This window comes from Puma concolor, chromosome C1 (assembly GCF_028749965.1).
Source record: "Puma concolor isolate L17-30 chromosome C1, mPumCon1.1.hap2, whole genome shotgun sequence".
In the NCBI taxonomy this organism is placed as follows: Eukaryota; Metazoa; Chordata; class Mammalia; order Carnivora; family Felidae; genus Puma; species Puma concolor.
Genome location: NC_141674.1, coordinates 26,668,550 through 26,696,474, shown reverse-complemented (window position 1 = coordinate 26,696,474; position 27,925 = coordinate 26,668,550). Strand labels below are relative to the sequence as shown.

The 27,925-nt window shown below is 51.9% G+C and overlaps 2 protein-coding genes and 1 long non-coding RNA gene across 5 annotated transcripts in view; 1 reads left to right on the top strand and 2 right to left on the bottom strand.

The window, feature by feature from the left end:
* The window catches only part of LOC112848499 (uncharacterized), a 112,033-nt gene that overhangs the window by 58,223 nt on the left and 25,885 nt on the right, over nucleotides 1-27,925 (top strand). The gene's annotated exons all lie outside the window — the stretch shown is intronic.
* GJB3 (gap junction protein beta 3) lies at nucleotides 1,243-25,445 on the bottom strand. 3 transcript variants are annotated; one of them, XM_086716399.1, is made up of 2 exons: nucleotides 25,355-25,445; nucleotides 1,243-2,846 (listed from the first exon to the last, which is right to left on the bottom strand). In XM_086716399.1, the coding sequence occupies exon 2, from the start codon at nucleotides 2,810-2,812 to the stop codon at nucleotides 2,000-2,002; it is 813 nt and encodes a 270-aa protein (XP_086572525.1). In that variant the 5' UTR covers nucleotides 2,813-2,846; nucleotides 25,355-25,445; the 3' UTR covers nucleotides 1,243-1,999. The 3 variants fall into 3 exon arrangements, with proteins under 3 accessions (XP_086572525.1, XP_025768015.1, XP_086572523.1); XM_025912230.2 differs by lacking the exon at nucleotides 25,355-25,445 and adding an exon at nucleotides 6,543-6,996; XM_086716397.1 differs by lacking the exon at nucleotides 25,355-25,445 and adding an exon at nucleotides 5,933-6,050.
* GJB4 (gap junction protein beta 4) lies at nucleotides 25,083-27,714 on the bottom strand. Its single transcript, XM_025912231.2, has 2 exons — nucleotides 27,622-27,714; nucleotides 25,083-26,226 (listed from the first exon to the last, which is right to left on the bottom strand). The coding sequence occupies exon 2, from the start codon at nucleotides 26,139-26,141 to the stop codon at nucleotides 25,341-25,343; it is 801 nt and encodes a 266-aa protein (XP_025768016.1). The 5' UTR covers nucleotides 26,142-26,226; nucleotides 27,622-27,714; the 3' UTR covers nucleotides 25,083-25,340.

The window sequence follows — 27,925 nt, the reverse complement described above, 5'->3', positions numbered from 1 at the left end:
ACTCCATGCTGAACGTGGAGCCTGCTTGGGTTTCTCTCTCTCTGCCCCTCCCCAACTTGCGCGTATGTTCATATGCATACGCACTGGCTCTCTCTCTCTCTCTCTCTCAAAATAAATAAACATGAAAAAATATCCCTCAAGGAAACTCTTTAAAGTTACTGGGTTTGAATGTGCCATCTGTTTTTTGCTGGGACCCTGACTGGTGCAATTCACATTGTAATGATGGCAAGACTGCCGTTCTGAAAGCTTGCCCAAGGTGCAGCGTGGTGACTGTGGTCATGAAGTGGTTAAGCTATGATTCAGACTGTGGGGGGTGGGTGTCAGCCCAACCCTGGGCCCTTTAAGCTTGGTTAGCTTACCCACCCCACTAATAGCCACACGAAAGAGCAAAGGTGAACCACAGCCTGTTCTGTGGACATAGTGATCTGCCCTCTCCTTGCCTGCATTGGCTCTTGGTTCACTGCTCCTAGGTTTCTGGCCCCTGGCCTTGGCTTTGATGGTCACTAAATGTGTCTCTCATTAGTGGAGACTTGCACCCCCTTTTGCTTTCCATTCCAGTCTGGCTTGAATGTTGGTGTCCCCTAAATTGCAGGTCACCACACAGTACTGGGGGGGGGTGGGGGGCGCTGTGAACCACTCCAACTGTTGGTTACTGCAGGAGACGAGTGTGTTACTGTCTCCCCTGACTCGGAGCTGTTTGAGTTCAGCTCCTGTTCTCCTATGCAGTCTCCACCTCCTGCCAGGGCCCCGGTGAGCCAACGATGCTCAGGGCAGATGGAAGGAGCTGCTGAATAATGCTTGAGTGAGGCTGGGACTCCCACCTTTAGAGGAGACAACCATCCTGTTGTGGCATATTATAAGGAGTGAGAGTATGAATAACAGAGATTTGTGTACACAGGGTGGGGACGTGGATTGTTGATGGTGGTGATTGGGTTATAGAGGAGGAGGGAGTGTGGTTTATCTATGGGGAGAACAATGATTGTGTGTGTGCTCAGAGCAGTGTTCTCACTAGAAACGCGGGAAGCACTGTCGCAGAGGGAGCACAGCGTCCTCTTGTGACCACACTTACAATCACAACATATATACCAGTAGGTTCCACCCACATCCCCACCCAGATCAACCCCAGCCCCAGTCTGCCTTCACCCCCAGACGTACAGCCCTCCTGAGGGCTACCTTCCCTGCCCTCAGGGTCTTGTGGGTGGGAGTACAGAACAGAGGACGGAGCCAACCTGTATAAAACACAGCCTTTATTGATTTCAAGGAACATCTACCTTGAGTCTCTGGCAGCAGAGTCTGAGAGGCTGGCACTAGGCTGAGCACGTTTGTGGCAAGAAGACGGCAGAAAAGCTGTCTGAGCCTGGGAGGAGCAGAACTGGGCGAAAGGGGGCTTCCCCTGAGGACAGTGGGGACCAGGAGGACACCCGAGTATCTCGAGCAGCAGGTGGCGTCACAGAGCCATCTCCTCCTCCGCTTCACAAGCTCACCCTCAGGCCTTTGGACCTCCCACTGCTTAGAGACTACTTCCTTTCCAGCCCAGAACCTGGGTGCTTCTCCCAAGGGAATGAAATTCCCTTTGATCCGGTGCGTCCAAACCAGGGCAAACATCTCACCTGCAAACACCTGCCGCTTTCTCGTCTAGGAAGCGCTTCTCACCTCTCAAACATTTTGTACTCAGGGTAGTCTCTCCTGATCACTCCCTCCTGGGTTAGGCGGAAGCTCTGCTGGGAGCCTCCTGGGGGTCCCCTCGCACTCAGTCGTTGATTTGTTTGTTTCAACGTCTGTCTCCCCCAAGGGCTGGCGCTAGTTCTGGGGTGTGACTTATATTATACCTGGGTAGACAGCACAGTGCCCAGTGCTTAAAAAAAATCTGCCCAAAATGAAACGGGATAGATTAGCGAATTCAAAGTGGGGGCACCCAGCACCTGTAGGACCCCTCCCCCCGTGCAGTACTGCCCATCTGTCCCCACTGGCAGCTCCAGCGTCGCTCCCCAGCCTGTGGTCAGATGGGGGTCATGCTGGGTGCAGACGCGTGTCTCTTGTCGTCGCCAGAGTCGGAGCCCAGCTCCCCAGCCTCCACCAGCTTGTGGTGGCAGCGGCAGGTGGAGGCCCGGCTGGTGGAGGATGGGAGGCTGTGGCCCTTCGGGGGCTTGTTCCTGGCTATGCCTCGCAGGACCCTGTGGAAGATGAGGTAGCAGATCTCGCAGATGGTGAGCACGATGCAGACGGCAGAGGCACCCACCATGAAGTAGGTGAAGACCTTCTTCTCGGTGGGCCGCGCGATGTAGCAGTCCACGACGTTGGGGCAGGGCGCCACGTTGGCACACTGCACCAGGCGTGGCATGCCAAAGCCATGCCAGAGCGTGTGCAGCACGTAGAGGAAGAGGAATTCGATGAGGAGCTTGAAGATGAGGCTGAACAAGTAGGTCCACCACAGGCCGCCGTGCTTCTTGCCCGCGTTGGCGTACAGCTTGGCGCACTGGTCCCCGTGCTTCTGGCGGTGCCGGCGCTCGCGCTCCTCCCGGTAGGCCACGTGCAAGATGACCAGCAGCGAGGGGCACGTGACGAAGATGAGCTGCAGGGCCCAGAGGCGGATGTTGGAAATGGGGAAGAAGTTGTCGTAGCAGACGTTGGTGCAGCCGGGCTGCTTAGTGTTGCAGTCGAAGTCCTTCTGCTCGTCCCCCCACACGCGCTCCGCGGCCACGACGTACACCAGCACGCGGAAGACGAACACCACCGACAGCCAGATGCGCCCAAATGCCGTGGAGTACTTGTTTACGCCACTCAGGAGGGCCTGCAGCGTCTTCCAGTCCATGGTGCCTGGCGGGCGTGCCGGGGGCCGTGCCCACCTGACGGCATGCAAGGGAAAAGTCCATGTTTAATGTATGGGTGACATTAAAAATTTTTTTATTATTTTAATTTTTTATTTTGTTACATATATATGTTATTTTGTTATATATATGTGTATATGTATATACACACACATATATATGTGTATATATATATATATATATACACATATATATGTATATATTTATGTATTTTTTCATTTTTATTTTTGAGAGACTGCAAGCAGGGGAGGGATAGAGAGAGGGGGACAGAGGATCCGAAGCGGGCTCTGTCTTGACAGGCTGACAGCAGTGAGCCTGATGGGGGGGGTGTGAACCCAGGAATCGCGAGATCACCACCTGAGCTGAAGTCGGATGCTCAACCGACTGAGCCACCCAGGTGCTCTGCATAGGTAACATTTGATGTGAGCATTTACCGTGTATCAGGCACTGTTCTGGGGTCTTTATGTGGATAGATGCGTTTGATCAGCCAATGACCCTTTGAGATCAGGACTATTATTCCTCCCAGGCTACGGGCAGGATACAGGCCTAGAGAGAGGCTAAGTAACCTGCCAAAAGTCACAGAGCTTGTATGCATGAAGGAAGGGAATGTGCATTTGCTGATAACAATGACCATTTATTGAGCATTTACTATGGGTCAGCCGAGGAGCTAAAAGCTGTGCAACACTATCTCCTTTAGTCCTTATAATGACCCCATGAGGTAGATACTATTATGCTTCTCATTTACAGATGAAGATAGCCGTTGCAAAGCACTTAACACATAGTAAGTGCTCAATAAATGCTGGCCACTCATTGTGAAATCTAGAGAGGCCAAATCACTCATTTAGAACTGCAGTTGGATTCCAGGCCAGGCTGTCAGTGCGGGGGTGTGGGGTGGCAGGCTGTGCTCTCCACCACCTCCTACCCCTCCTCTGCTGTATGCCTGTCCCAGACCAGGTTCTTGCAACTTACTTCACTGATTCCTTGCTACCATCTTGAGAGGGTGGGGTCATGAGCCTGTAGGGGCCAAGGGCAGGCCGCCCCAAGATAGGCCACTTTGGCATGCAGATGATTTTGAGTTAAAAGCAATCAAAGCTCATCAGATTCAGGAAAAGCTCTTTATCTCTCCTTCAACTGCCTAGAAGTATTCAGATAGAGGACCTGCTCCAGGAAGAGAGCCATCACCGGAGATAACTACATTGTTATACGAACTAAGGAGGGTAGACAGAGAGGAGCCTAGCAAGGCCTGTTTGATCAAAGTCCTCTACATCCCATTGTTTCTGAGTGGCCCAGCAAACCTTTGTTTACCAAATATTTACTCATTTTCATCCTTGGTGAATTGTATTTCTTCCCTTTGAAGTCCCAGACCCCTATTCCCTTCTCTTTAGTTCAGGAGGGCATATATACCTCCTTTTACCTGTCTTTGGAATTTCCACATCCATGTGGATTCCCCATTCACATGAAATTAAATTAGATTTTCTCTTGTTTATCTGTCTCTAATTTCATTCTTAGTCCAGCTAGCAGGACCGTAGTCCAGGTAGAAGGGCAGAGGATCTTCTTGCTCCCTGACAAGCCCATTCTGCAGAGGGGAAACTGAGGTTCAGAGAGGAGAAATAACCTCCTCAAGGTCTCCCAGACAGTAGGTGGTGATGTTGGGAGAACAACTCAGGTTGGGGGTGAGTGGGGGATGGTAGGTGGTTTGGCTCCTGGCACACCAGATCCAGGGAAAATCTAGAGACAATCCCTCTCCCTGTGCCAGAGCCTGGGGGAGCCCCAACCACCCCAGCCATGCTGGATGCCCGGGCTCCGTGGTGGGGAGACATACTTTGTTCAGGCCCCAGAACCACCCATCTTCCTCCCAGTCCTGGGATGACTCAGAGGGTGTGGATGGGTGGGTCTGCCTGAGTACATCTAGTGTCTGCCTGCTGCCACGGGTGTGGGAACATGTGTCTCCATGTGCATGTGTGGGCCTGTGTGCACATGTGGGCGCTCCTGGAGCACACGATGCCCCTCTGAGCATGCATGATGCCTGTGGGTCCAAATCTTGCAGGGCCCCTCTCACCCCTCTACTGCTACCACCTTGCTCCAAACCACCATCACTCTTGCTGGTATTATTGCCAGGGCCTCCTCGGTGGCCTTTCGGCATCTGTTCCTGGGCCCCTAGAATCTACTAACTTGGACCGTGTCACTCCCTTGTTTAAAACTTTCTACTAGCTTCACATTACGCTTAGGATGAAACCCCAGATTTTACATTCTTGCCCTCCTCTCCTACATTCTCACTCTGCCTCTCTCTGCTCCAGCCACATGGGGAGAGTTGGGGACTCTGCAATTATTCCTGCTGCCAGGAATGCTCTTTCTCCAGAACCTTGCATGGCTGGGTCCTTCTCATCGCTGAGGACTCCCCAGATTACCCTGGGTCTGGGATCCCTGCCCTTCCAGTCACTCTGCTCCTGTCTCCTTTATTTTCCTCCTCGAATTTAATCACCATTTGAAATTAAAGTATTTGTTATTTTTTGGTTCTTATTTATTGTCTGTCTCCCCCGCTAGAATATCAGTGCTGTTTTGCTTACTGAGTTATATTTAGTGCCTAGTGTTTGGCACACAGTAGGTACTCAGTAAGTGCTGGGTGATAAAGAAATGCATGCTGACTTCTCAGAGAGGCAGCTTGGAGGGAAGGGCTGTGAGGTGGGGGCAGGTAGGTAGCCTGCAGAACAATCTGGACAAGGTAGCTTGGGGGAAGGACTTCCCGGCTCTGGCCAGAGGGAGAAGGCACATTTGCTTCTCAACACCTCAGCTCTTCTGATGCCTCTTCTCCGGGAATCTCCAACAGCATGGTGTGACTGCAGAAGACCCCATCCCTGCAGACCCTCTTCTCCCCCACGTGCTCCTCTGAGACCTGGCCTTATGGGGACAAGCAGAGAAATGTGCACTGGGCATGGAGTCACATCTGGATTCCAGCCTCAGCTCTGCCCCTTACTAGCCAGGTGACTTCCAAGAATCCCTTAATAGTTTGACCTCCGTTCCTTATCTCTAAAGGGAAAGAATTCCTACTTTCTTGAGCTGTTGTAAGAATCTTAAGATCACTCCCTCCCCAGCCTGCCACTCACCTGGTGGGAGCTCAAAAAGACTGAAGTGGTGGCTGGAGACCAGTCTGCCAGCCTTCCCGAGGAGAGGGGCCCTGTCACCCGACACCCACCTGGGTGCAGCCCCCTTCTGGGTCCCCACCTTCCACCTTCCGGTCCTGTCTGTCCAGTCCCGCCCAACACACCCCAGGGACTCCACTCATCTGCAAAGAATTTCCCTCCAAGCTCAGAACTGGGACAGGTGGAGCCAGTTCTGATTACCCCAGCCGGCCACCAACACTCCCCCCCCCCCTCACCCCCCAGCCATCCTCTTTTTCCCAGCCCGGGACCAAACTTTGCCCAACTGTCGCCACACTCTATAATGCCACTGCAGTCTCCCCCCACTCCCCTCACCCACTTTCCTTTCATCCGGGGCAGCTTGGGAGCTTGCGGACGTGGGAGGGGGGTGTCTCAGAACCTTCCAAGCCCCCTAGAGCCCCCACCTCGCCCAGAATCGAGGGGCGAGAGGGCACTGGGGGTGTTGGGGAAGACCCTTCCACCACCTCCCTTCCTTCGCCCCCCCCTCCTCAGCCGTCCCCGCCGCTGGGGGTCGCCCGGGAGCGCTCGAGTCCCGCCACCCCACCCGCACACTCACCGGGAGCCCGCGTCCGGGAGCCCCGCGCGGCGGCGGAGGGGCGGGAGCCGGGCTCTGCAGTGGAGGCCAGGCGCGCGGCGGCGGCGGGCTCAGCCAGGGGGGCGGCGCGGGGGAGGGAGGGCCGGGGAGGAGCCTGGGAGCCGGCTCGGCCGCAAGGGGTCCGCGTCTAGTCCCGCTGCCACCCGCTGCCGGGGCGGCCTTCCGAGGGGCTCGTCGCTGCTCCGAGCCTCGGTTTCTTCATGTCGGAAATGGGGGCATCAGTGGCCATGGGCAGGGCTGTTGCAAAGGCTCCAATGAGATCAGGGGCGGGAGGCACTCTAAACTGTTAAGTGCCGTGGCCCGGGACAGCCTGCAATCATGACTCGCCCACACGCGTTGCCACGGCGACTGTGCCCGCGCCCTGCGGGTCTCTGTTCCTGCCCGGCGCCCGGCCGGGACCCTGCTTGGGGGCACTCTGGGGGTCTGCCCTCTTGGCACGATGAGCCTCCACGGCGGTGCCTGGCTCAGGCTCTGTGGCCTCCAAGGTGGGGAGCAGACGCTGCGTCCACATTGGAAAGGACACAGCGAGTCCTGTGCCTGGAAAGGAGATGGGGGGATCCTTTGTCCAGGGGTGGGGGCAGAGGTGGTCGCCTGGAGTTAGGACAAGGGGCGGATTCTGTGCGAGGGGGTCGGATGTTGGGGCGAGAGCGCCCTTGCCCTAGAGACTGCGGAAGGAGGCGGGCCTGCAGCTGGGCTGGGCTCTGGGGACAAAGAGGCTTTGTCTTATTTATTAGTGTGCTGTGACAAGGAGCTTTCCCAGCCTTGTTGGAGAAACCCCAGCGTTTCTGGCCTCCCTGGGAGCCCTGGGGTCTTAGTCACCTTGGGGCTGAGCCCTCGCTGTCTCCATAGAGATGGAGACATAGAGATGGTGTGGTTAACACAAGGGTGACTGTACATGGGATTTCCCCAGGACTGTACGGGTTTGCCACCTGTGGTCCAGTGTAATTCGCATCCTCCCCTTACTCTCAAGAGTGCCCCCAAACCTGGGAAGATCCATTACACGGTCACCCTACCGACTACTCATTTCGATAGAGACTAACCCTGCATTGCGTGTTCAGAGACATCTTTGCGCCAGACATGGCTGGCAGACTTTATTTCATCCTCACAGTGGGGAGGAAGGTGTGACCCTTCCCACTGAGGTACAGAGAGGTTAGGTGACTTACCCAGGGTCATACAGATGCTAAGCAGCAGAGCCAGCTCTGGAGGTCTCAGCCTTGTGGTTTCTGGATGGGGCAAAGCCACAGGGCAGAGGCCGTCTTTTACTCACTGGGTCATGGCCCCTGAACATCACTGTTGAGACCCCATGCCGGGTGGTCTCGGTGCTTCTGTGTATGTGCCAGTGTTGGGGGATGTGTGAACATGAGAGCGTCCTGTGAGGGTCCACGACTCTGCCATCTGCTCCCTGCGGCCTATTGCTCTCCAGCATCTCAGAGCAAACCTGCTCCCCACTTCCTTCCCTCCTAGTCGCTCTTCAACCCATTTGAACAACGTTTCCATCCCGATACTGTGTCACAAAGGCAGCCCTGTCAAGGTCACCGCGGATTTCCATGATGCTAAATCCAACAGTCGTGTCTCCATCCCCACCTTCCTGGACCTACAGAAGCACCTGACACAGCGGGTGACCACTGCCTCCTTCTCAGAACGCTTTCTTCCCTGGGTTTCCTTGACACCACACTCCCAGTTTTCTTGCACCTTGGAGGCCACATGCTGGTGGGCATGTCCCAGGCTCTAGCCTCTTCTCTCCCGGGTGAACTCATCCAGTCTGGGGGCTTTCAATACTATCCAGCACTGAGGAGTCCCCACACTTGTGGTGCTACTCCTGACTTCTCCCCGGACCCCAGATTATGTGACCAGGGCTGCCCACATGACCACCAGGTTTCCAGTTACTTGTTTCTCCTTCCTGAGATCAGCTATGCATCTTTGACTATATAGATACTCTCCTTTTGACATTTACCCAATGTGGGTATGCTATGCACATGGTTCTGTGCATAGAACAGCTAAATAGTATGTGTACTATCATGTATTTAATCAGTCACATACTGATGAAACGTAAGGCTGCTTCCAATCATATATTTCCTACTTTCTATTATAAACACCATTGCAATAAATATGCTTGGGCAAACATCATTTAACACATTTTAAAATTAGGTCCATAAGATACATTCCTAGAAGTGGAATTTTTGGGGTAAAGTTGTATGCTCATTTTTTAATTTTTATAGATAATGCCAAATCCTCTCCATAGATGTATCAGTTTACGCTGCCACCAGACGTGAGTGCTTGCGTCCCTGTGTCCTTGCTAATGTAGAGCATTATCAAACTGTATGATCTTTGCCAGTGGTATCTCATTATACTTCTATTTTGCATTTCTCTTATTATGATTGAGGATGAGCATCATTTGATATACTTAACATCCATTTTGTTTGTTTTTCTGTGAACTGTCCTTTGCCTTTGCCCATTTTTCTTTTTTTTTTTTTTTTTTTTAATGTTTATTTATTTTGAGAGAGAGAGGGCGGAGGGGGGCGGGGAGAGAATCCCAAGCTGGCTGACACTGTCAGCGCACAGCCCAATGCGGGACTTGATCTCATGAACTGGGAGATCATGACCTGAGCCAAAATCAAGAGTCAGATGGTTAGCCAACTGAGCCACCCAGGTGCTCCTGCCTTTGCCCTTTTTCTAGTGGATGGTTGCCTTTTAAATTATTGATTTCTTAGGGGCTCTTTATATATTAAAGCAATAAGCCCTCTGTCTATGATACAAATAAAAAAGATACCATCCCTGGTTACACACTTGTATTTTTGACTTTGAATATGGAATTTTTACCATACAGAATTAAAATACTTTTTATGCAGTCACATGTATCCATCTTATCTTTTTGGTTTCTGGGTTTGGTCATAATTAGAAATGCCTTCCCTACTCTGGGAACTGAAAAAGTTTTCCTCCCATGGTTTCTCCTAGCTAAGGTAATGCTTTCATCATGTAAATCAGATGCCACTCACCTATGAAAACCTCGCAGTGACTTACCATTACTTTTATACTAACACCCACTCTCCTGACATTGGACTACAAAGCACCAAACGACCTGGTCCTGCTTTGTCTCCTATCCCACATCTCCTTGGTCACTCTTCTCCAGTCACCCCGGCTTTCATTCTGCTCCACAAACACACCACAGTCAGTCCAGCCTCCTGGCCTTTGCATGGACGCCTGGCCCTCTGCCCGGACTGCTTTTCACTCATCACCTTCTGAAAGAGGTATTCCCTGGGCACCCCATCTGAAGTCACCTCATCCACTTCCTCGGCAGTGTCGCTTCAGAACGTTCCCTGACATTCTAAGAGGGCAGCGGGCTTGCCAGTAGCACTCCTGCTGCTTCTCCAGAGTGCAGACACTCAGTTGTTGTTTGCAAAGTAAATGCTGGGTGCACAGAAAGTTATGTGTGGGGACTGTCTGGTAAGTGCGATTGGGTAGCTGTGTGTTAAGTGGGGGGGTGTGGGGAATATGGGTGTATGGTTGGTGGTGTGGTTGTGAATGGGTATGATTGCAGAGGTGGCTGGGAGGCTTTTGTGAGGTAGTGTGCATGCGTGGTTGTCTGTGAGGTGGTGGCGTGTGGCAGGGTCTTTGTGTGTGGTCAGGTTATTCTGCTCTGGTGACCAGGTGATTTTATTGCCGAGCTCCTTATCATTCGGACCTTGCCAGATGCTGCCCCCTCCCTCCTGACATCAGGCAGTGTCTCCAACAACCGGCCTCTGCTTTTTCTGGAGGGATCTGGACAAGTCCCCATTCCAGAAAGAGGCTGTGAGGCCCTGTCGTCCCACTTCCAAGTCCTGCTCCCTGAGCAGGGGAATGTGTGGGAGGCCATGTAGGCCAGCCCCCTGCCTCAGGGCAAGACTGTGTTGTAGCAGGGCTTGGAAGCTGCCCCAGCCACCCACACTCCCTTCAGGGTCTACACCTGTTCTCTGGGGGTGGCGGGCCCTAAGCCTGGCACCATACTTCTTCTGGCCCAGGCCTTGGCAGGGGCTGGTTTTGTTCCAGGCCTCCCCCAGTGTCTGAAACTCTGCCCAGGCCTCAGGTAGGGCCTTCCCTCTCTGGCTGAGGGTTTCCTTGCATTTGTGTATGTGCGGCAGGGGCTCTTTCTTCCCTTGAGCAGAGTGGGGCAGGCAGAACCAGCTGGGGAGCAGGTCAGGTGGAAGAATGGGGGCTTTCCAGCCGTGCTGCAGCATGCCTGGGGCTGTGGGTAGGAAGGAAGAGATCTCCCAGGATCCAGGCTAGAATACTGCTTTCCTTCCAAGACACTGGGACTTACTTGGAACTTCTGCCCACACAGCTTTTATCGTCAAACAGAGGTAACGCCTGGCTTTTCTGAGTTGCCTGGCTTTTCTGAGTTGCCGGCAAGCTTCAAGATTCCACATGTGTCCTGAATCCCACCCCTTCTCACCCGCCCCGGACCTCCCTCCTTTCTTTCTCCTCCATCTTCTCCCTTCTGCTCTTTACTGGATCTTTCCCTTTACAATAAATGTGCTGGTAGTCCTTTGTCTTAAACAACAAACACACCTCCCTCACTCCCTTCTTCCAGCATCTGCCTCGTTTCTTTCCATTCCTCTGTAGTAAAACTCCTCAAAAGAGTCGCCTTGATGCATCATCTCCATTTGTTCCCTCCGTCCCCTCTTGAAGTCACTCTAACCAGTCCCTGGTTCATCACATTCCACCTGAACCCTCTTGCCCGGCTTCCCACAGCTAAGGCTCTGCATTCCCGGCAGGAATTTGGTCCCTAGGATGTCACACTCTCCTGACTTTTTTTCCTTTCTGGTTTTTCTTTCTCCGTCTCCTTTGCTGGGTCCTCCAGATCTCCTTGACGTTGAAGTATTGAGGTGCCCTGGGGCTCAGTCCTAGGCTCCTTCTCTCCTCTGGCCCCGCTCCTTCTCCTGGCGGTGCCATTCAGTCTCAGGGCTTAAAATATCAGAATTAGGCTGACAACTCCTAGATACTTATTTATCTCCAGCCAGACCAGCCCCCTGAACTCTGGGCTCATGTGCGTAGCCGCCCGTCCACCTCTCCTATCAGTGTCTAGTAAGTATCGCAGACTCACCTTGTCCCCGATCTAACTCCTTCCTTTAGTGGGATTGTCAGATTTAGGGACAAAGCAAACAAGTAAACGCCCCCCCCCCTTAAGTAAAACCATACCCCGAATCACGTGCTCAGTTAAAATTGAATTTTAGATTGTACACGGGACTTCCTTATACTAAACGACACTTATCTATTCTTTTTTTGAAATTAAAATTTAGCTGGCTGTCCTGTGTTTTACCCGGCAACCTGCTCCTTACATCCCTCTCCATCCTTCTTACTTACTCTTCCAGTAAATGGCAATGTTACTCATCTACTTGTTAAGGCCCCAAACTTAAGAGTCATTGTTGATTCCTTTTATTCATACCCCACGTTCAGTGCCACAGAATCATTTTGGTGCTACTCTCAAAATATTTTCAAAGTCTGGTCGCTTCTCACAGATTCTGTTAAGGTTATCCTGGTAACATCAAACCCACGGCTTGTTTCTTTCCTGGATTATTGCAGTAGCCTCATAACGGATCGCCCTGCTTTGTCCTTGCCCCCATTCATCCATTGCTGACGCAGCCACCAAGGGGATTGTGCCCCCTCTTTTCCCTAAAGCGCTGCTCAGGCTTCCTGTTCACTCAGAGTGACAGCCAGGGGCATCAGGATGGCCTGTGTGAGGTGGTCCTTCTCAGGCCTCACCTGAGGACTCTGGCCTTGTTTTCCACGGCCCTCAGCTCTCTTGCTGCCAGGCCTGTTGACTTCTTTGCTGTGCATGGGTCTGCATAGGGTCTTTCCAGCCTCAGGGCCTGCGTGCTTGCTTTTCCCTGTGCAGGGTGCTGCCTTGCCTTCCCTGGCCTCCCCATCTAGAACTGACCTTTCCCTCCCCACACTCTCTCTCCTGCTTAAATTTTCTCCTTAGCAACTATGATCACGTCACATATTTTATATTTTGCATATTCTTCTTGTTAATTGTCTCTCCCATCACTAGAAGCTGTGAGGACAGCTATTTTTTTTTGGTCTGTTGTGTCCACTGGTGTATCCTCAGTGCCTAAAATGGTGCTTGGCACTTTGTAGACAAAGTACTTGCCAAACGAGTAAATACATGCACACAATAAACCCCCATCCCAGGCCAGCACAGAGCAGGTGTTTGATCAGTTCCCTTCTTCAATTTTTTTTAAAAGTAGGCTTCACACCCAGTGCAGAGCCCAATGCAGGGCCTGAAATCACAACTCCAAGATCATGACCTGAGCTGAGATCAAGAGTCAGATGTCCAACCGACTGAGCCACCCAGGCGCCCCTCACCAGTTTCCTTTTAGCTTAGCGTCCCAGCTACCTATCCTCTAGAAGTCCCTCCCTGGCCACCTGCCTCCTCCAGGAAGCCCTCACTGATTAAGCCTCATCTCTTTCCCCTCCTTCCTGCTACTAGGCTCAAACACCTGGTACTTAAGGGGCAGGTGGGCTGTCTGTCTGTCTGAGTTTGTCTGTCTTCACCCAGCCTCTGCTCTCCTTCTGGATGAGGAAGGAGTCTTTGCTTGGGCTGTCCTTTGAGCTGCAAAGGTGTGGGCTGATGAAGCCAGCCTGGGGTGAGATGTGTGCCAGATGCCTGAAATCAGCCTGCCACCTGCAGTGTGGGAGCTTCTGGAGCCTTGATTCTGGGTTGAGGAGGTGATGGGCCCTGGGCCTCAGGAAGTAGAGCCTAGACTGGGACTGGGCTGCAGGGCTGTGGTTCCTGAACTTGCTGTTTCTACGAACTGGGGAGGTCCTGACATAGGCACCTGAGTAGATGGTTTGCCATTGGCCAAGCTGGGAAGCACAAGAAAGAAAGCAGGTTGGGAGAAGCAGAAAAAAAAAAAAAAAAAAAAAAAAAAAAAAAAAAAATGATAGGCTCATCGTATCTGGAGCTGGCTAAATGACATGTGTGTTTGATGATATTCCAGTGCAGTCATCTTGACAAGGCCATGAGAGTGTTCAGACGTGACTTGTAAACCCCCCATTTTTATGATTCAGGTGAGCATCAGACAGTGTCACTCCAACCCTGAGCCTCACTTCATGCCCAACACAGCCCATCCCAGATCCTCAGGGGTGGGGTGTGGCTCAGCACTGGTTGTTCACGCAACCAAATTTTCCTCTGCATCCAAATCCGTGGAACACACGTGTGTGGATGTGCAAGAGGCATCTGGATGCATGGGACAGGGACAGGAAAGAGAAGAAGAAGGGGAGCCCTCATGCACTGCTGGTGCCAGTGTGAAAATGGTGCAGCTGCTGTGGAAGACAGTGCCTCCAAAAGAATGCAGGATGACCATATGACCCAGCAAGTCCACACCTAGGTAAAGGCCAAGAAGAGCTGAAAAGAGGGACTCAGATTCAGATATGGGTGGTCATAGCAGCACCATTCACAATAGCCAAGACAAATGCTGGGAACAACCCAAATGTCCATCAAAAGGAAGAATGGACAAACAAAAAGGTGGTATGTCCATACAGTAGAGTATTATTCAGCCATACCAAGGAGTCATGTCTGATACATGCTTCAGTATGGATGAATCTTGAGGACAATATGCCAACTGAAATAAGCCAGACACAAAAGGACAAATATTGTATGATCTCTGGATGTCTAGAATAGGTAAATCCATAGACAGTAGTCGTTAGAGGCTACCAAGGGCTGGGTGGAGGAGTGAGTGGGGGTTATTATTTAGTGAGTACAGAGTTTTTGTTAGGGAGAATTAAAGTTTATTTATTTATTTAGAGCACACATATACATGTAAGCAGGGGAGGGGGAGAGAGAGAGAGAGAGAGAGAGAGAGAGAGAGAGAGAGAGAGAGAATCCCAAGCAGGCTCCATGCTGTTGGCACAGAGTCTGACACAGGGCTCAGTCTCACAAATGGTAAGATCATGATCTGAGCTGAAATCAAGAGTCAGACGCTTAACTACCTAAGCCATCCAGGTGCCCCTGTTAGGGGTAATTAGAAAGTTCTGGAAATAGTGGTGATGGTTGTATGTTATTAATGAAATTAACTCTACTGAATTGTGTGGTTAAAAATGGTTAGAATGGAAGTTTCACGTATATCTTATCACAATAGAAATATTAAGAAAAATGAGGACTATGAGGGAAAAATAGGAGATGAGGAAATAATCTGTAAGCAGATACAGATTTGGAGTCAGCAGTGTCCAGATGGTGATGAAGGACATGATAAAGGGGGAGCTCACTCAGGGAGGGAGTGGAGCCTGAGGGGAGCAAACAGCTTGGGAAGAGCCCCGAGGACCACCCCAATGGGGGATGTTGAAGGAGATTGAGGGGGTATGACTGGAGCATCAGGAAAACTGAAGAAGCCTGAGTGTATTAGTCAGTGCTCTTGCTTGCAAATGACAGAAATCTGACTTGAATTAGTTTGGGCACTTGATTGCTTTGTAGAAACACGAGGAGGGGAGGGATGTATCGGAGCCCCAGAAGCACTCAGTAGAGCCACGTCTGGCTGTGTCTAGAGCCTCTCCAGCTGGCCTCACCTCTGCTCCTCTCTGACTGTTGGCTTCTCTCCATGTGTTGATGGGCTTTTGCACATGGTTTTGCTCATGGTCATGGGCTCTGAGCTCACACTTTCCCAAGTTTCCCTTAGGAAAGACTCAAATAATCTGGGGAAGAACACCGAGTGGTCCCACCTGGAACACACATCCACCCTGAAGTCGAGAGGCCCAGTGGCACGCCTGGCAGTCGCCTTTAGCTCCCCCTTGGAGAAGGGCCGGGTGGACAGAACGTACAAGGTGTCTATGATACGGGAAGAGGTACAATGAGGGAGGGCTCTTTACCCTGTTAAATGGCTCCTGGCTCAAGGAATGGTAGTGCTCACTGGACTTGGTGACAAAGGAATCTTAGGTGCCCTTGGCAAGGGCAGGGTGGTTTGAGTGGGGTGACGGAGCAGAGACTGATCATAGCTGGTGGGAGGGAGTGGGAGATGAGGAAGTCAGGATGGTGAGTGTAGACCTGTTTTAGGATGCACAGTTGCAAAAGCCAAGAGAGAGATAAGGAGATGCTTGTGGGAGACATGGGGTCAAGGAAGGGTTTTGTTTTGATTTTTGGATGGGAGAGGTGTGAGCCTGCTTAAGTGCCAGGAGAGCCAGGAGAGAGCTAGAGGTTGAAGAAACAGGAAGGCAGGAGGGGGTGGGAGAGAGGAGTCCTCGGCATAGGGTGTGGGGGTGGGGGTTTTAAAGCGTTAACGGGAGTGGGCTCACCCCTTTTACTGTGCTGGGGGAAAGGAGGGAGGGCGACTGGTCTGGTGGCAGTCAACAGGAGAGCATTCTTGGATAGCTTTTGCTTTCTCTGAGACGTGGGATAAAGATACGATAGAACTGGCTAGAGGGTTCGAGGGGAGTGGAGAAGGCTGAGAAGGCCAAACGCCACCATGAATGACAGCAGACAGACCAAAGCAGGGAAGAACGAGGGCTGTCAGGTGGGGCTGGAGAACACGGATTTGCAGTGACCTCACTCTGGTTGGCTGTTGGGTTCACTGGAGCAGAGCCCAGCACAGGGTGCAACCATGGGAAAGCACTGTTGGACTGACCTGGGCCTGGAGTCCTGCTAGATAGGAGGGACAGAGGGACGATGGGGATATTGGTAGGACAGCAGTTCATTCCAGTCATTATCTCATTATTACCCTTTTACTGTATCAGCAAATACTTCTTACCCTTTTACTGTATGCCAGGCATGATGCAGGGCCTGAGGATACACTGACAAACCAGATGGGTACTGTTCTGGCTCTTAGAGAAACTGCAGTCTAGAGGGGAGGACAGACACCAGTCGAAGAGCTCTCATGTGAGGGTGGTGCGAGAGACTCTGGATCCCAATCCTAGGCTAGATTCAGAAGGAAGTGAATGTAGGAGGGGCTAGCAGATTGGGAGGTCATGGGGTCAGGTCTGGAGGTGCCTCTCAGGTCCCCTGTCGATCTGTTGAATAAACATGGGCAGATGTTGAGGGAGGAGCTAAGCGAGAGGGCGGTGGGGAGGCTGTGGTAAGAGACGGGGGGGTGACCTGCACCTGTCTCCCCACTTCTTCCTTCCCTCCTGTTACAGTAGCCGATGTGCCTCCATCTGGGCTCTGCATCCCATTCCCTCTGGCTCTAGGGGGACCTTGACCTCCTTTCTTGTGTACTGGATTCATTTCATCATTATTTAAATATTCCCAAGTCTCTTAAACCGTAACAAAAGGAAAAAATTGACTGCTCCCATCCTTTTGCGACGAACACCCTTTCATTTTCTTTTCTTCTCCCAGCCACCATTTTCCAACCAGTTGTTCATGGTTGCTCTCTCCATTTACTTGGCCCTCACTGTCCCCTCACTTCACTGGGACCTGGTTTCCTCACCCCATTCGCTACAGATGGGTACCAGGTGGGTACCCCATTCTCTACAGATGGGCTCCTGCCATGGGCACCAGTGACCATCTATGTTAATTGAATGAACACTTCTCAGTCTTTATCTAATTTGACCCAAGGCAATGTTTGGCCCTGATGATCATTTCTTTTTCTCTATAGACTCCTCTTCTAGAAGTTCTACAAACTTCTTTAGAACAATCATCTCTTGGCTTCTGTGACATCACCTTCCTCCTCTGTGACATCATACTTCCTTGGCTTCTATGATATCAATTTACCCTGCAGTCCCCTTTGCTGGCTTTCCCCCCTTCTCTTTGGCCTCTAAACCTCCATCCTAGGACATCTTCTCGTTTCTCCCCCCGCAGGCTCTGTATAATATTAGCCACCCTCACAGCTTGAGTTACCACCTACCATAAGCCCAGATATATGATAACTCCAAGTAAAAAGCAACCCCCTAGGGTCTCCTGGGTGGCTCAGTTGGTTAAACCTTTGACTCTTGGTTTCAGCTCAGGTTATGATCTCACGGTTCGTGGGATCGAGCCCCGCATCGGGCTCTGTGCTGACAAGGCAGAGCCTGCTTGGGATTCTGTCTCCCTCTCTCTCTGCCCCTTCTCTGCTTGCGCACGCTCTCTCTCTCTCTCTCTCAAAATAAACATTAAAAAAACAAAAGCAACCCTCTATATTCCCAGTGAGGGGACCCTCTAAAAAGTTGGGGGCTTATATGGACACATAAACTTTTTAGTGTGACCAAAATAATAATTTACTTAACTTAGTTTGCTACCTATATATTTTTTTCTTTCCAAGTTTTCATTTAAATCCTAGTTAGCTAACATACAGTGTGAATCTAGTTTCAGGTATAGATTTTAGTGATTTAACACTTTCATATAATACCTGGTGCTCATCACAAGTGCATTTCTTAATTTTTTTTTTACATTTTTATTTTATTTTTGATAGAGAGAGACAGAGCACAAGTGGGGGAGGGGCAGAGAGAGACGGAGACACAGAATCCAAAGCAGGCTCCAGGCTCCGAGCTGTCAGCACAGAGCCCCACGTGGGGCTTGAACTCACAAACTGCAAGATCATGACCTGAGCCGAGGTCAGACGCTCAACCGACTGAGCCACCCAGGCGCCCCACAAGTGCATTTCTTTTTTTTTTTTTTAATTTTTATTTATTTTTGGGACAGAGAGAGACAGAGCATGAACGGGGGAGGGGCAGAGAGAGAGGGAGACACAGAATCGGAAACAGGCTCCAGGCTCCGAGCCATCAGCCCAGAGCCTGACGCGGGGCTCGAACTCACGACCGTGAGATCGTGACCTGGCTGAAGTCGAACGCTTAACCGACTGCGCCACCCAGGCGCCCCGCACAAGTGCATTTCTTAATCCCCATCACTTATTTCTCCTATTTCTGGACCCCGCTCCCCTCTGGTAACCATCAGTTTGTTCTCTATAGTTAAGAGTCTGTTTTTTGATTTGTCTCTTTTTTCCTGCCCCCCTACCACTATGTTCATTTGTTTTGTTTCTTAAGTTCCACATATGAGTGAAATCATATATATGGTATTTGTCTTTCTCTGACTTATTTCACTTAGCATAATATTCTCTAGAGTTTGCAACCTGTTTTTAAAATCACATTATAGGGGCGGCTGGGTGGCTCAGTCGGTTAAGCGTCCGACTTCGGCTCAGGTCATAATCTCGCGGTCCGTGAGTTCGAGCCCCACATTGGGCCCTGTGCTGACAGCTCGGAGCCTGTAGCCTGTTTCAGATTCTGTGTCTCCCTCTCTCTGCCCCTCCCCCGTTCATGCTCTGTCTCTCTCTGTTTCAAAAATCAATAAACGTCAAAAAAAAATTAAAAAATCACATTATATAGAACAATGTAGTAAACCTGTTATTTTTTTCTCCCCTGAATAGTTTATGAAGCAATTTTCTTTAAACTTTGAACATTTTTCTGTAACACCTGGGTTAATAGTCATTAGAGTTTTGTTTGTTATCATTAACCTTTTACAAAACACACAAACTTTATTTTTGTCCAAGGTATTTGTGAAATAGTGCTTTTTAAGTCTGTGAATGATACCGAGAACTTTATTCTCTCCACAAAACCCGGTTGCGTAATATTAGGTTGTATGACTTAAAAAAAAATCATCTGGTAGGTGTGTATATGTCATCTCCTTAACACAACCACTTTTTTTTATTGTTCTTAATGTGGTTTTGTTTTGTTTTTTTAAGGGCTTGCCTAGGAAGAAAATATTTGCAATTGGAAGGTCATACCACTGGGAGTAATGATGGAATCTGTGTGAAAAATCTTTGCCTCCATTTTTTCTGATTCTACCCAGTGACCTCTGTGGATATCCAAGACTTCATTGATTGGGGTTATTTCAGGCTAATGAGTTTCCCCCAAAGAGCATTCTGTTTTTCAAAATGCAGTAATTGAGAGCATGCCCCATAATGTGAGAGACTTGGTAAGGACTTGGATATAAAACAAATCCTTCCTACCTGGGGGATAATTTTGGAACAAAATCTTTTTTTTAATGTTTATTTATTTATTTTTGAGAGAGAGAGAGAGAGAGAGAGAGAGAGAGAGAGAGAGAGAATTTCAAGCAGGCTCTGCCCTGTCAGCACAGAGCCTGATGTGGGGCTTGATCTCATGAACCATGAGATCATGACCTGAGCCGAAGTCGGATGCTCAACTGACTGAGCCACCCAGATGCCCCAAGAATGGTTAATTTTCATTTTTATGGCCGTTATGGAAGCCACTCGGAGGGTTTTAAGCAAGGGGGTGACTTGACTGATCTTGGTTGAACTATCTCTCAGGCTGTCACGTGCAGAAGGAACAGCAGAAGAGTTAAGAGAGGAGGGGGCCAGCTGCTGCAGGTATCCAGATGTTCAGTGAGGTGGCTTGGCCTGGGATGGAAGCACTTGGAGACGGTCTGAAGGGAATGGACTTTGAACTTAGAATTATATGAATGTGACTTGCTAATGGTGTGGATATAATTGTGAAGAAAGAGGCACGTAGGTTTTTGAACTCAGCAGCTGGGTGAGTGGGGATCTCCTCTTCCAAGGTGGGAAGACTGGGAGAGAACATAAATCTGTTCTGTTAGTAGGATCAGGAGTTCTGTTTTGGATGACTGAAAGGAAGTGTTGGATATATGAGTCCAACACTCATGGGAGTGGTTAGGTGGGAACATATAAATGTGGGAGCCATTGGTTTATAGATGGTTTTTATAGATGGTACCGGACAAGATCACAGAGGGGAAAAGAGGGTAGAGAACTGGGCCCTAAGGCACCCTGCACTTAGAGACCAGCAAGAGGAAGAAGAAGCATCGGTGGAGATCAAGGAGGGCCCCTCAATGTGGTGGGAGGAAAGCCAGGACAGGGTGCTTCCTGGCAGCCAAAGGAAGATGGTGTTTGAGGAGGGAGCTCTCAGTGGCCGTATGTTGCTGGGGGAGTAAGATGAGATTGAAGAACCAACCACTGGATTTGGCAGCTTGTTGGACATTGGTAAACTTGGGAAGAACAGTCCTGACTAGAATGAGTAAATGTGATGAGGAGGTGGAGACAGCAAGTATAGACCACCTTTAGAGAGTTTTGTTTTTTGCAAAGGGGGTGGTAGCTGGAGAAGGATGTGATGTCAAGAGGGAATGACAGAAAGAGAGAGGACAACGTTGTAGCATTTTTACAGAATTGTGAGGCAATAGCTGTGGAGCACAGTCCAGAGGGGTGAGAGGTGAGGGGTCCAGTGTCCAAGAGGAGGGGGTATCAGGAGGAGGGGCGCTCATCCGTGTCACAGGGGAGAAGGCAGAGTGAAGGGGCGCATAATGCTTGCCTGTCAGCTGAGGAGGTTTAGGCAAAAGGGGGCAAGAGGAGAAGGTATGATATAGTCATCTCGGAGACTAGGGTTAAAGTTTTAGGAAAATGTAGACTTGCCTGAGGTGCTGAGTGCCCACCGGAGCTTTGTACTCAGAAGTTTCCACTGAAACCAGTCAGTGCAGTTGTGTTATTCTCCAGGTGCTCTGGAATGGGTGCCACATGGAGAGCTGGTTTTAACTGGGGTTTGTCTTGCCTGGTGAGTGACTATAGCAGCAGGCCATGGCAAGGGAGAGCAGGACACATCTATGAGGGGCCCACAGAGTCTAAGCTGGGAAAAGAGGGGAGGGAGGACATAAAGGGGCTGATGATGGATGGTGAAACAGTAGATGTGGCAGAGGGAGCGCTGGAGCGGGAAGCAGAGTGGGTGAGCTAGGAGATGATGCAGCTCTTGTTAAGACAAGACATATGTGGGTGACTAAAGACGGAGGGGAACAAGGAAGTCAAAGCATGGCGAGGTAGGTGTTAGATGTGGTCACCAGAAATGGTAATACGCATAGCCTTAGAGAGAGAGAAGGTGATCCAGGGGCTAAGCTGGTCCAGGAACAAGAGGAGATAACCAAGGTATCTTATTTGTCTCCCCAACTCAATGTGTCTGCAACTGAAGTTATCACTATGTCCCTCAAACCTGCCTCTCCCCTGGGGAATTGGCACCACCACCCTGAGAAGAAACCTGGGCGTCACTACGGTTCCTCTCTCCCTGATCCGCACACCCACTCAAATCACCCAATTGATCTGATTCTATCTCGTAAATCTTTCTTAAATCCAGCAACTTCTTTACATCCCCAATGCACACACCCTTGTTGAGGCCATTGTTGTTTGTCACTTGGACTATTGCATCAGTTTCCAAATAAGTAGCCCTGCCTTGGCCCTTCTGCACATTAACCAGAGACACTGCACATGAGATCATCTCACCTCTGTGCTGAGTCTCTCCAGTGACTTTTCATTGTCCTGAGGATGAAGTCCAAAATCCTTAACAGGGCTTTACCGTGAAACCTCTGCATGATGTAGCCCTTGCCTACTTGGGCCTGACTCTTACTGCCAGCCCCCTCACTGGGCTCCAGCCCTTCTGGGTTACTTCCTGTCCTGGTCACCCTGTCCTTGCTCTTCCCTCCATGCCTTTCTCATGTTGTCCCTTCACCTGGCATCCCCTCCTTGCTCTGCTTGGCAAAATCCTCTTCTTTCTCTAGGTGTGAGCTTCAGAAGTCTCAGGGAAGCCTTTCCTGAATCCCTGGATGTTGGATACCCTTCCCCCTCCTCCCTCCCCCCTCCCCTCAGCACCCTGTGCACTCCAGGATGCTAAGAGCTGTTCTCTTCATGGGATATAACCTCCATGAGATTAGGGACTGTGTCTGATCCTTGGCACCTAGCGTGGGGCTTGTCACGTAAAAGTGAACAATAAATATTTGTTGGCTTGAATCAAGTGGGAGATTCTAGAGGTGGAGTAGTACTGGGTGAAGACAAAGTCTGGGGTGTGGTCCTGTGAGTGGGTAGCTAAATGGAACAGAGGAGGAGGTCATGAGAGACACCGAGGGCATGGAATGAAAAGGACAGAGTGACGCCCAGATGTTTCCGGCAGCCCTGGGCCATGAGAGAATACCCAAAGACCCTGACTTGTGTCCTCAAGTCTTCAATGAGCTAGAAGCAATGAGGTGGCAGCAATGGGGGTGGGGCAGAAGGCGGAAGAGACAGATGGCAGGGGCCTGAGCTGAGCGAAGGGAGTTCAAGAAGGGGGAGACGGGAAGGTCTGAGAGTGGTAGTGAGGGCTGTGGGGGGGCCTTGAGGGTGTGGGCAGGACTGAGAAAAAAAGTTCCATGGCTAGCGGCTCAGATGGTGTTCCACCACTCTCTGGGTCACTGGCTCAGGACTTGGGATCTCCGAGAACAGCACCTATGAACAGGGCTGCCACAGGAGTAGTCAGGTCCCAGGATGCACTCACCATATGCTGACAGAAACTGGAATGGGGAATCTGGAATCTCAGAGGGATATGGCTATGGCTGGTGGGGGCTGGTCTGAGAAGCATGGGGTCACCTGGTTCTGAACTGGTTGAGAGCATCAGCCTGCTTTCTGGGATCGGGTGGCCACAGCTCTGGTCTGGATTGGAGGTAGAGCCACCCTTATTTCCTGGAGGCAGGAGTTCAGTGGATGGTTTTGGTGCCCTGCCCATGTCCCCTTTGCGGTGGGACAACCATTCCCCAGCTGCTGTGAATATAGGGCACTCGTGGCTTCTAGCTGTCCCTGGAGAATTGACCTTGATTGAATAGGAACCGCCTACCCCTTCCTGTCAGCCCTGCTGCCCATGGGGTTGCCTGAAGCCAATGACTGACTGGTACGGGAGTTCCAAAGCTTGATGCCCTTTTTCGCTGGGACAACTCAGAGATGGGATTTATGATCCAAAGGCCCCTCACCCCACAGGGCTCCGGCCAAGGCCGTTTCCTTGAGCCCATACCCAGCTCAGTTTGCTCCCCTCCCTAGCCTGCTTCTCTTGCTCCTTCCACCACATGCAAACAAATTCTTGCTGTTGGTTCTGTTTCCAGGGACCCTGACCTAAGAAGTGACTCCTGATCTTGTCCCGTAATTGGGCGTGGGGCACAGAGGCTCTCTGTGGACCACTAGAGACACAGCCCAGCTAGGTGGGCCCTCTCCAGGCCAGTTTCCTTAACTATAAATGAAATCTTTAGGCTAGATTTAGTTAAAACAGCAACAATAATGGAATCTATAAGCAAATGAGAGGACACTTATCTGTGCTTCCTGGGCTAGGTGTGGTGAAGGATTCAGATAAACAAGACAGGTCTCTTCCGCCAGGCAGCTCATAGCCCATTTACTCATTTACCAAACATTTATTAAAGGTAGCTGGGGACCTGGGTGAGTCAGCGTCCTACCCGTGAAGGGCTCACACACTGATGGGCAAAGGCAAAGGCACAGGCTAGGTTTAAGGTTTTGAACCGTGGGGTTCAAGGAAGCATCCCAGGGGAGATTGGAAGGGTATTCCAGGCAGAAGGAACACATATGCGAAGGCATGAGGCATGACACAGCATGATGTGTCTGGTTGGGGACCCATAAGCCCTTTGGTATTATTGGTGGGAACAAGGGGGGAGGAAGCAGGGGTGACACTGGGGAGGCCAGCAGGGGTCAGGTTGAGGGCAATGGAGGGTTGTGGTAGTAGTGGAAGAATTTTTAAAGCAGGAAGAATGCCAGAGTCAGGTTCATATATAGAAGGACTACTCTGTCCCCATGGTGGAAGGGTGGTGGGAAAGGAAGGACAGATTCAGGAGACATTTAGGGTTGGAGTTAGCAGGATGAACTGCACTGGCACTGGCTTGTGGGGTGTGAGAGGCTGGGAGACGGGGAGGGCATGAGGGTGTCAGGCCAGCTCCTGGCGGGGACAACTGGGTGGCTGGGGTGCCATTCATGGTCAGGGAGTCAGTGATGTGTGAGGACGGTAGGTGTGGTCAGCATGGGAGCTGCTGACTGGAGGAGGCCTGGGGGCCTCCCGGAGGGTTGTTCCCCTGGGCTGTTGGTGGGGGCTCTGGCTCTGAGGCAGGTCCATACTGGAGGTGTGATTTGGGGAGGGGTCAAGGTCTGAGTGGTGGGGATGGGGGTGGGAGGATGAGGAAATGTGTGTCTGGTGAAGAGAGGGGGATTTCCTCAGACTGGAGGCTCCGGGAGGGACCCTGTACCTCTGATGTTCTCAATAGGTCCGTGGCCTGTGGGGTATCTCTACAGACTCCCCATCCTGGGCTCACTCTCAGCACCTTCCCCTCCCTCCCAGCCTTCCCCTGATACCCTCAGGGAGACTCTCTCTCTGAGGAGTGTGATGGGCAGGGTAAGGGAGGCTGGAATGGGGGAGGGGCCGAGGCCTCCTGAACCATGCACATTCACTGCAGGGGTTCCCACTGAGAACTGACCTGTGCTGGGCCCAGGGTCTCCTGGGATCCCACTCCTCCTGCCTTGGCCAGCTGGTTGCAGACCAAGGCTGGTTGCAGAGTCCAGAGACCCCTGGAGCCACCTCTTGGCATTCCTACCACGTCATGGGGGCACACTCTGTGTGTGTATGTGTGGCATATGTTGTGCGGTGCGTGTGAGTGTGTGTGGTGTGGTGGTGTGTGTGTGTGTGATGCATCGATGACCTTGGATCTGAGGTTCTGTGGTGCAGGCACCTACTGAGTGGTTGTGGCTCCTCTCTGAGGTCCATGGTGAACCCCCCTGACACTTCTACCCGGCACTCCCCACCTGGTGTACAAAATACTGGGAAAGTCACATTTATTAAGGTTTTGACATACCCCATTGCCATATACAAAATCCCCACCAGCCATCAACCTCCCTCCCCCGGGGCTCAGGACCTAGAGACCAAGCTGCTCTCCAGCACTGGCCCATGGGGGTGCTTCCTGAGCCCCACAACCATCTTCCTCACCTGCCCTGCTGCAGAAAAGAGGCCACTGCCCTGCGGTGGCCTTAGGGAACAGACCATGGACCCGGTGGTCCCAGCCACCAACCTCACAGGTTATGGAAACCCACCTGCATCCAACGTGGCCGACCCGGCCTTCATTAGGACAGAGTTCCCATCTTGGGGGTGCTCTCTCTGGGAGAGGACATATGGGGGGCACGTATCGGGCAGGTGATCCCGGTGCGGAGACCGCTGGCGCTTCGGGCTGAAGGTCTCCAGGCACCTCTTGCCCACCAGGTAGACGACCTCACTGAGGTTGAGCAGGATGCAGATCACAGCTGTGGCCACCATGAAGTAGGTGAAGACCTTCTTCTCCGTGGGTCGGGAGATGTAGCAGTCCACAGTGTGGGGGCAAGGGGACTCGGAGCAGGCCACCACCCGGGGCATGTCGTAGTCCTGGTAGAGGCGGTGGAAGATGTAGAGGAAGGCAGAGTCGACGGCAGCCTTGAAAACGAGACTCAGCAAGTACGTCCACCAGAGCCCGCCCCGCTTCTTGCTGGGGTTGTCGTACAGGGACGGGGCGTTGGGGCCGTGCTTCAGGCGGTGCTTCCGCTCCCGCTCCTGGCGGTAGGCGACGTGCATGACCACGAGCAGCGAGGGGCAGGTGACCAGGATGAGCTGCAGGGCCCAGAGGCGCACGTGGGACACGGGGAAGAACTCGTCGTAGCAGACGTTGGGGCAGCCTGGCTGCTTGGTGTTGCAGACGAAGTCCTTCTGCTCGTCGTCCCACACCTCCTCCGCGGCCACCACGTACACCAGCACGCGGAAGATGAACACCACCGACAGCCAGATGCGGCCTAGCGCGGTGGAGTACTTGTTGACCCCGCTCAGGAGGCCCTGCAGGGACGCCCAGTTCATGCCGACTGTGTCCTTGCTTCCTCACGTGGACGGTCTACACCGCAAGTGCCCACTCCGGAGTGGGGGCCACGAGGCCTGGGGGAGCCTGGAAATGGGTGCCCTTTATTGAAGGTGCGATTGGCAAAACCCTTTCAGAACCACCTTGTCATCACATCCTCACCTGCAATGACTTGGTGGGGGGGGGGAGTAGGGATGGCTGTTATCCCCATTTCATGGAGTGGGGGGGGCAGTGGGTAAACTAAGGCCTAGACAGCCACCTACCCAAGGCCTCCCCCTGCTGGAAATGGTGGAGCTGGTCTTGAACTCCCATCTTCCAGCTCCAAAATCAGGGGATGTTTTATTCTACAGGGTAATGGATAAACGTGAAAGGTAATCATCTTCCATGGATGTGCCTGCCAACTTCTGTGACCCCAAGTTTCTGTGGATAGCATGACTTCTACAGAAACAGGAAGAAGGTGCAGGTTGGATGATTTGCCCTCCTGCCAGCTGCTGGGGCTCGACAGGGGCAGGGGATGAGGGGTGTGTATCATTATCCTCCAGCTTCTAATGAGTACCAACATGAGCCAGGCCCTGTGCTGGGTGTGTTCACATTGGCCTCTTTGAAGAACCCCTGAGTGATAACCATCCTCACTGAGAGGCCCAGGGCATCCCCAGCCCGGACATTTCCTCCCACACTAAATAGGCTCTTTGGAGCTGTGGCGGTTTGGCCCCATGCGCCTCCCCTTCCCTGCACCCATGCGAGCGCTGACTGTCCTGACCACAGTGGGTTCCTCTGGAATTCCAACCATTTCGCTTTAGGGAGGGCCTGGGAAAGGGACAAAGGCAGGATTCTGGCTCGGTCCACCCCTGATCATGTACTTTTTCTCAGGGACACCTGTCTTCTCTGATTCTCAGCCAGGTCTCCCATTATTCCTGGTTGGGCCTCTGTCCGATGTGCTCTGTCCTCCACACCCCCTTATCTGGAGAGCCATCAGGTTCTCTCTCCTGCCCCAGCCCCCCCGCCCCATCCCTGACTCAGACCTCACCATCTTCAGAGCTTCTCACCCTGGGACATTTTCTGAATACCCTCCTCTATCTCTCATGGCAGAATGGATCACTGGTGTTCAAATAGTCTGTTTACCTGTCTCCTGCACCAGACTGTCAGCGTCTGGAGGGCAGCCTCTACGCCTGGATCATCTGTTCCCCCAGGACTCAGCACCAGGCCTGGCCCCGTGAGCACACAATAGATGTTTGCTGAACTGAGCAGAAACTCTCTCTTCCTGGTCCCTCCTTTTCTTTGTCTCTTCTCTGGTCCTCTGTCCTCCCTTTGGTCTGGCAGGATGTCCCCTCCCCTCCTTGGGGCTTCCCTGGGGTTTCTCCAGGGATCCTCTGTCCTCTTTCTTCCTCCCAGGAGCCCAGCCTGCAGCCTGAGTTCACGAGGTTCCTCAGCCCACCTGGTCCCTGCTTCCCAGCCCCCTCTCCGGCCCAGTTGGGTCCTCACCTTTCTTGGGTCTAGCAGCCACTCTCTGGTCCCTGGGCTTGTCTGTGTGCCTGAGGGCCTCCCAGAGGCAGCTTTTGTTCCTCACTCCTCTTCGGGGTGGAGCTTTCTGAGCCAATGAGCCAAGGGAGAGTGAGCGGGTGGGCCGGCGGGCGGACTTCCCCGGGCACATATTCAGAGCAAACACCTGTGTGGCTCTTCTCCCCTGGCCCACGCCTTCTCTCCAGCCTGGATGGGCATGGCTGGGTCTGGCTCCCTGGGCTGGCAGGTATGTAGGTGGAACTGTTGGAGGGGGGGAGGCAGTGCA

What these genes read in the sequence shown, in the direction of transcription:
- GJB4 (XM_025912231.2), bottom strand. Translation starts at nt 26,141, where the DNA reads ATGAACTGGGCGTCCCTGCAGGGCCTCCTGAGCGGGGTCAACAAGTAC.
- GJB3 (XM_086716399.1), bottom strand. Translation starts at nt 2,812, where the DNA reads ATGGACTGGAAGACGCTGCAGGCCCTCCTGAGTGGCGTAAACAAGTAC.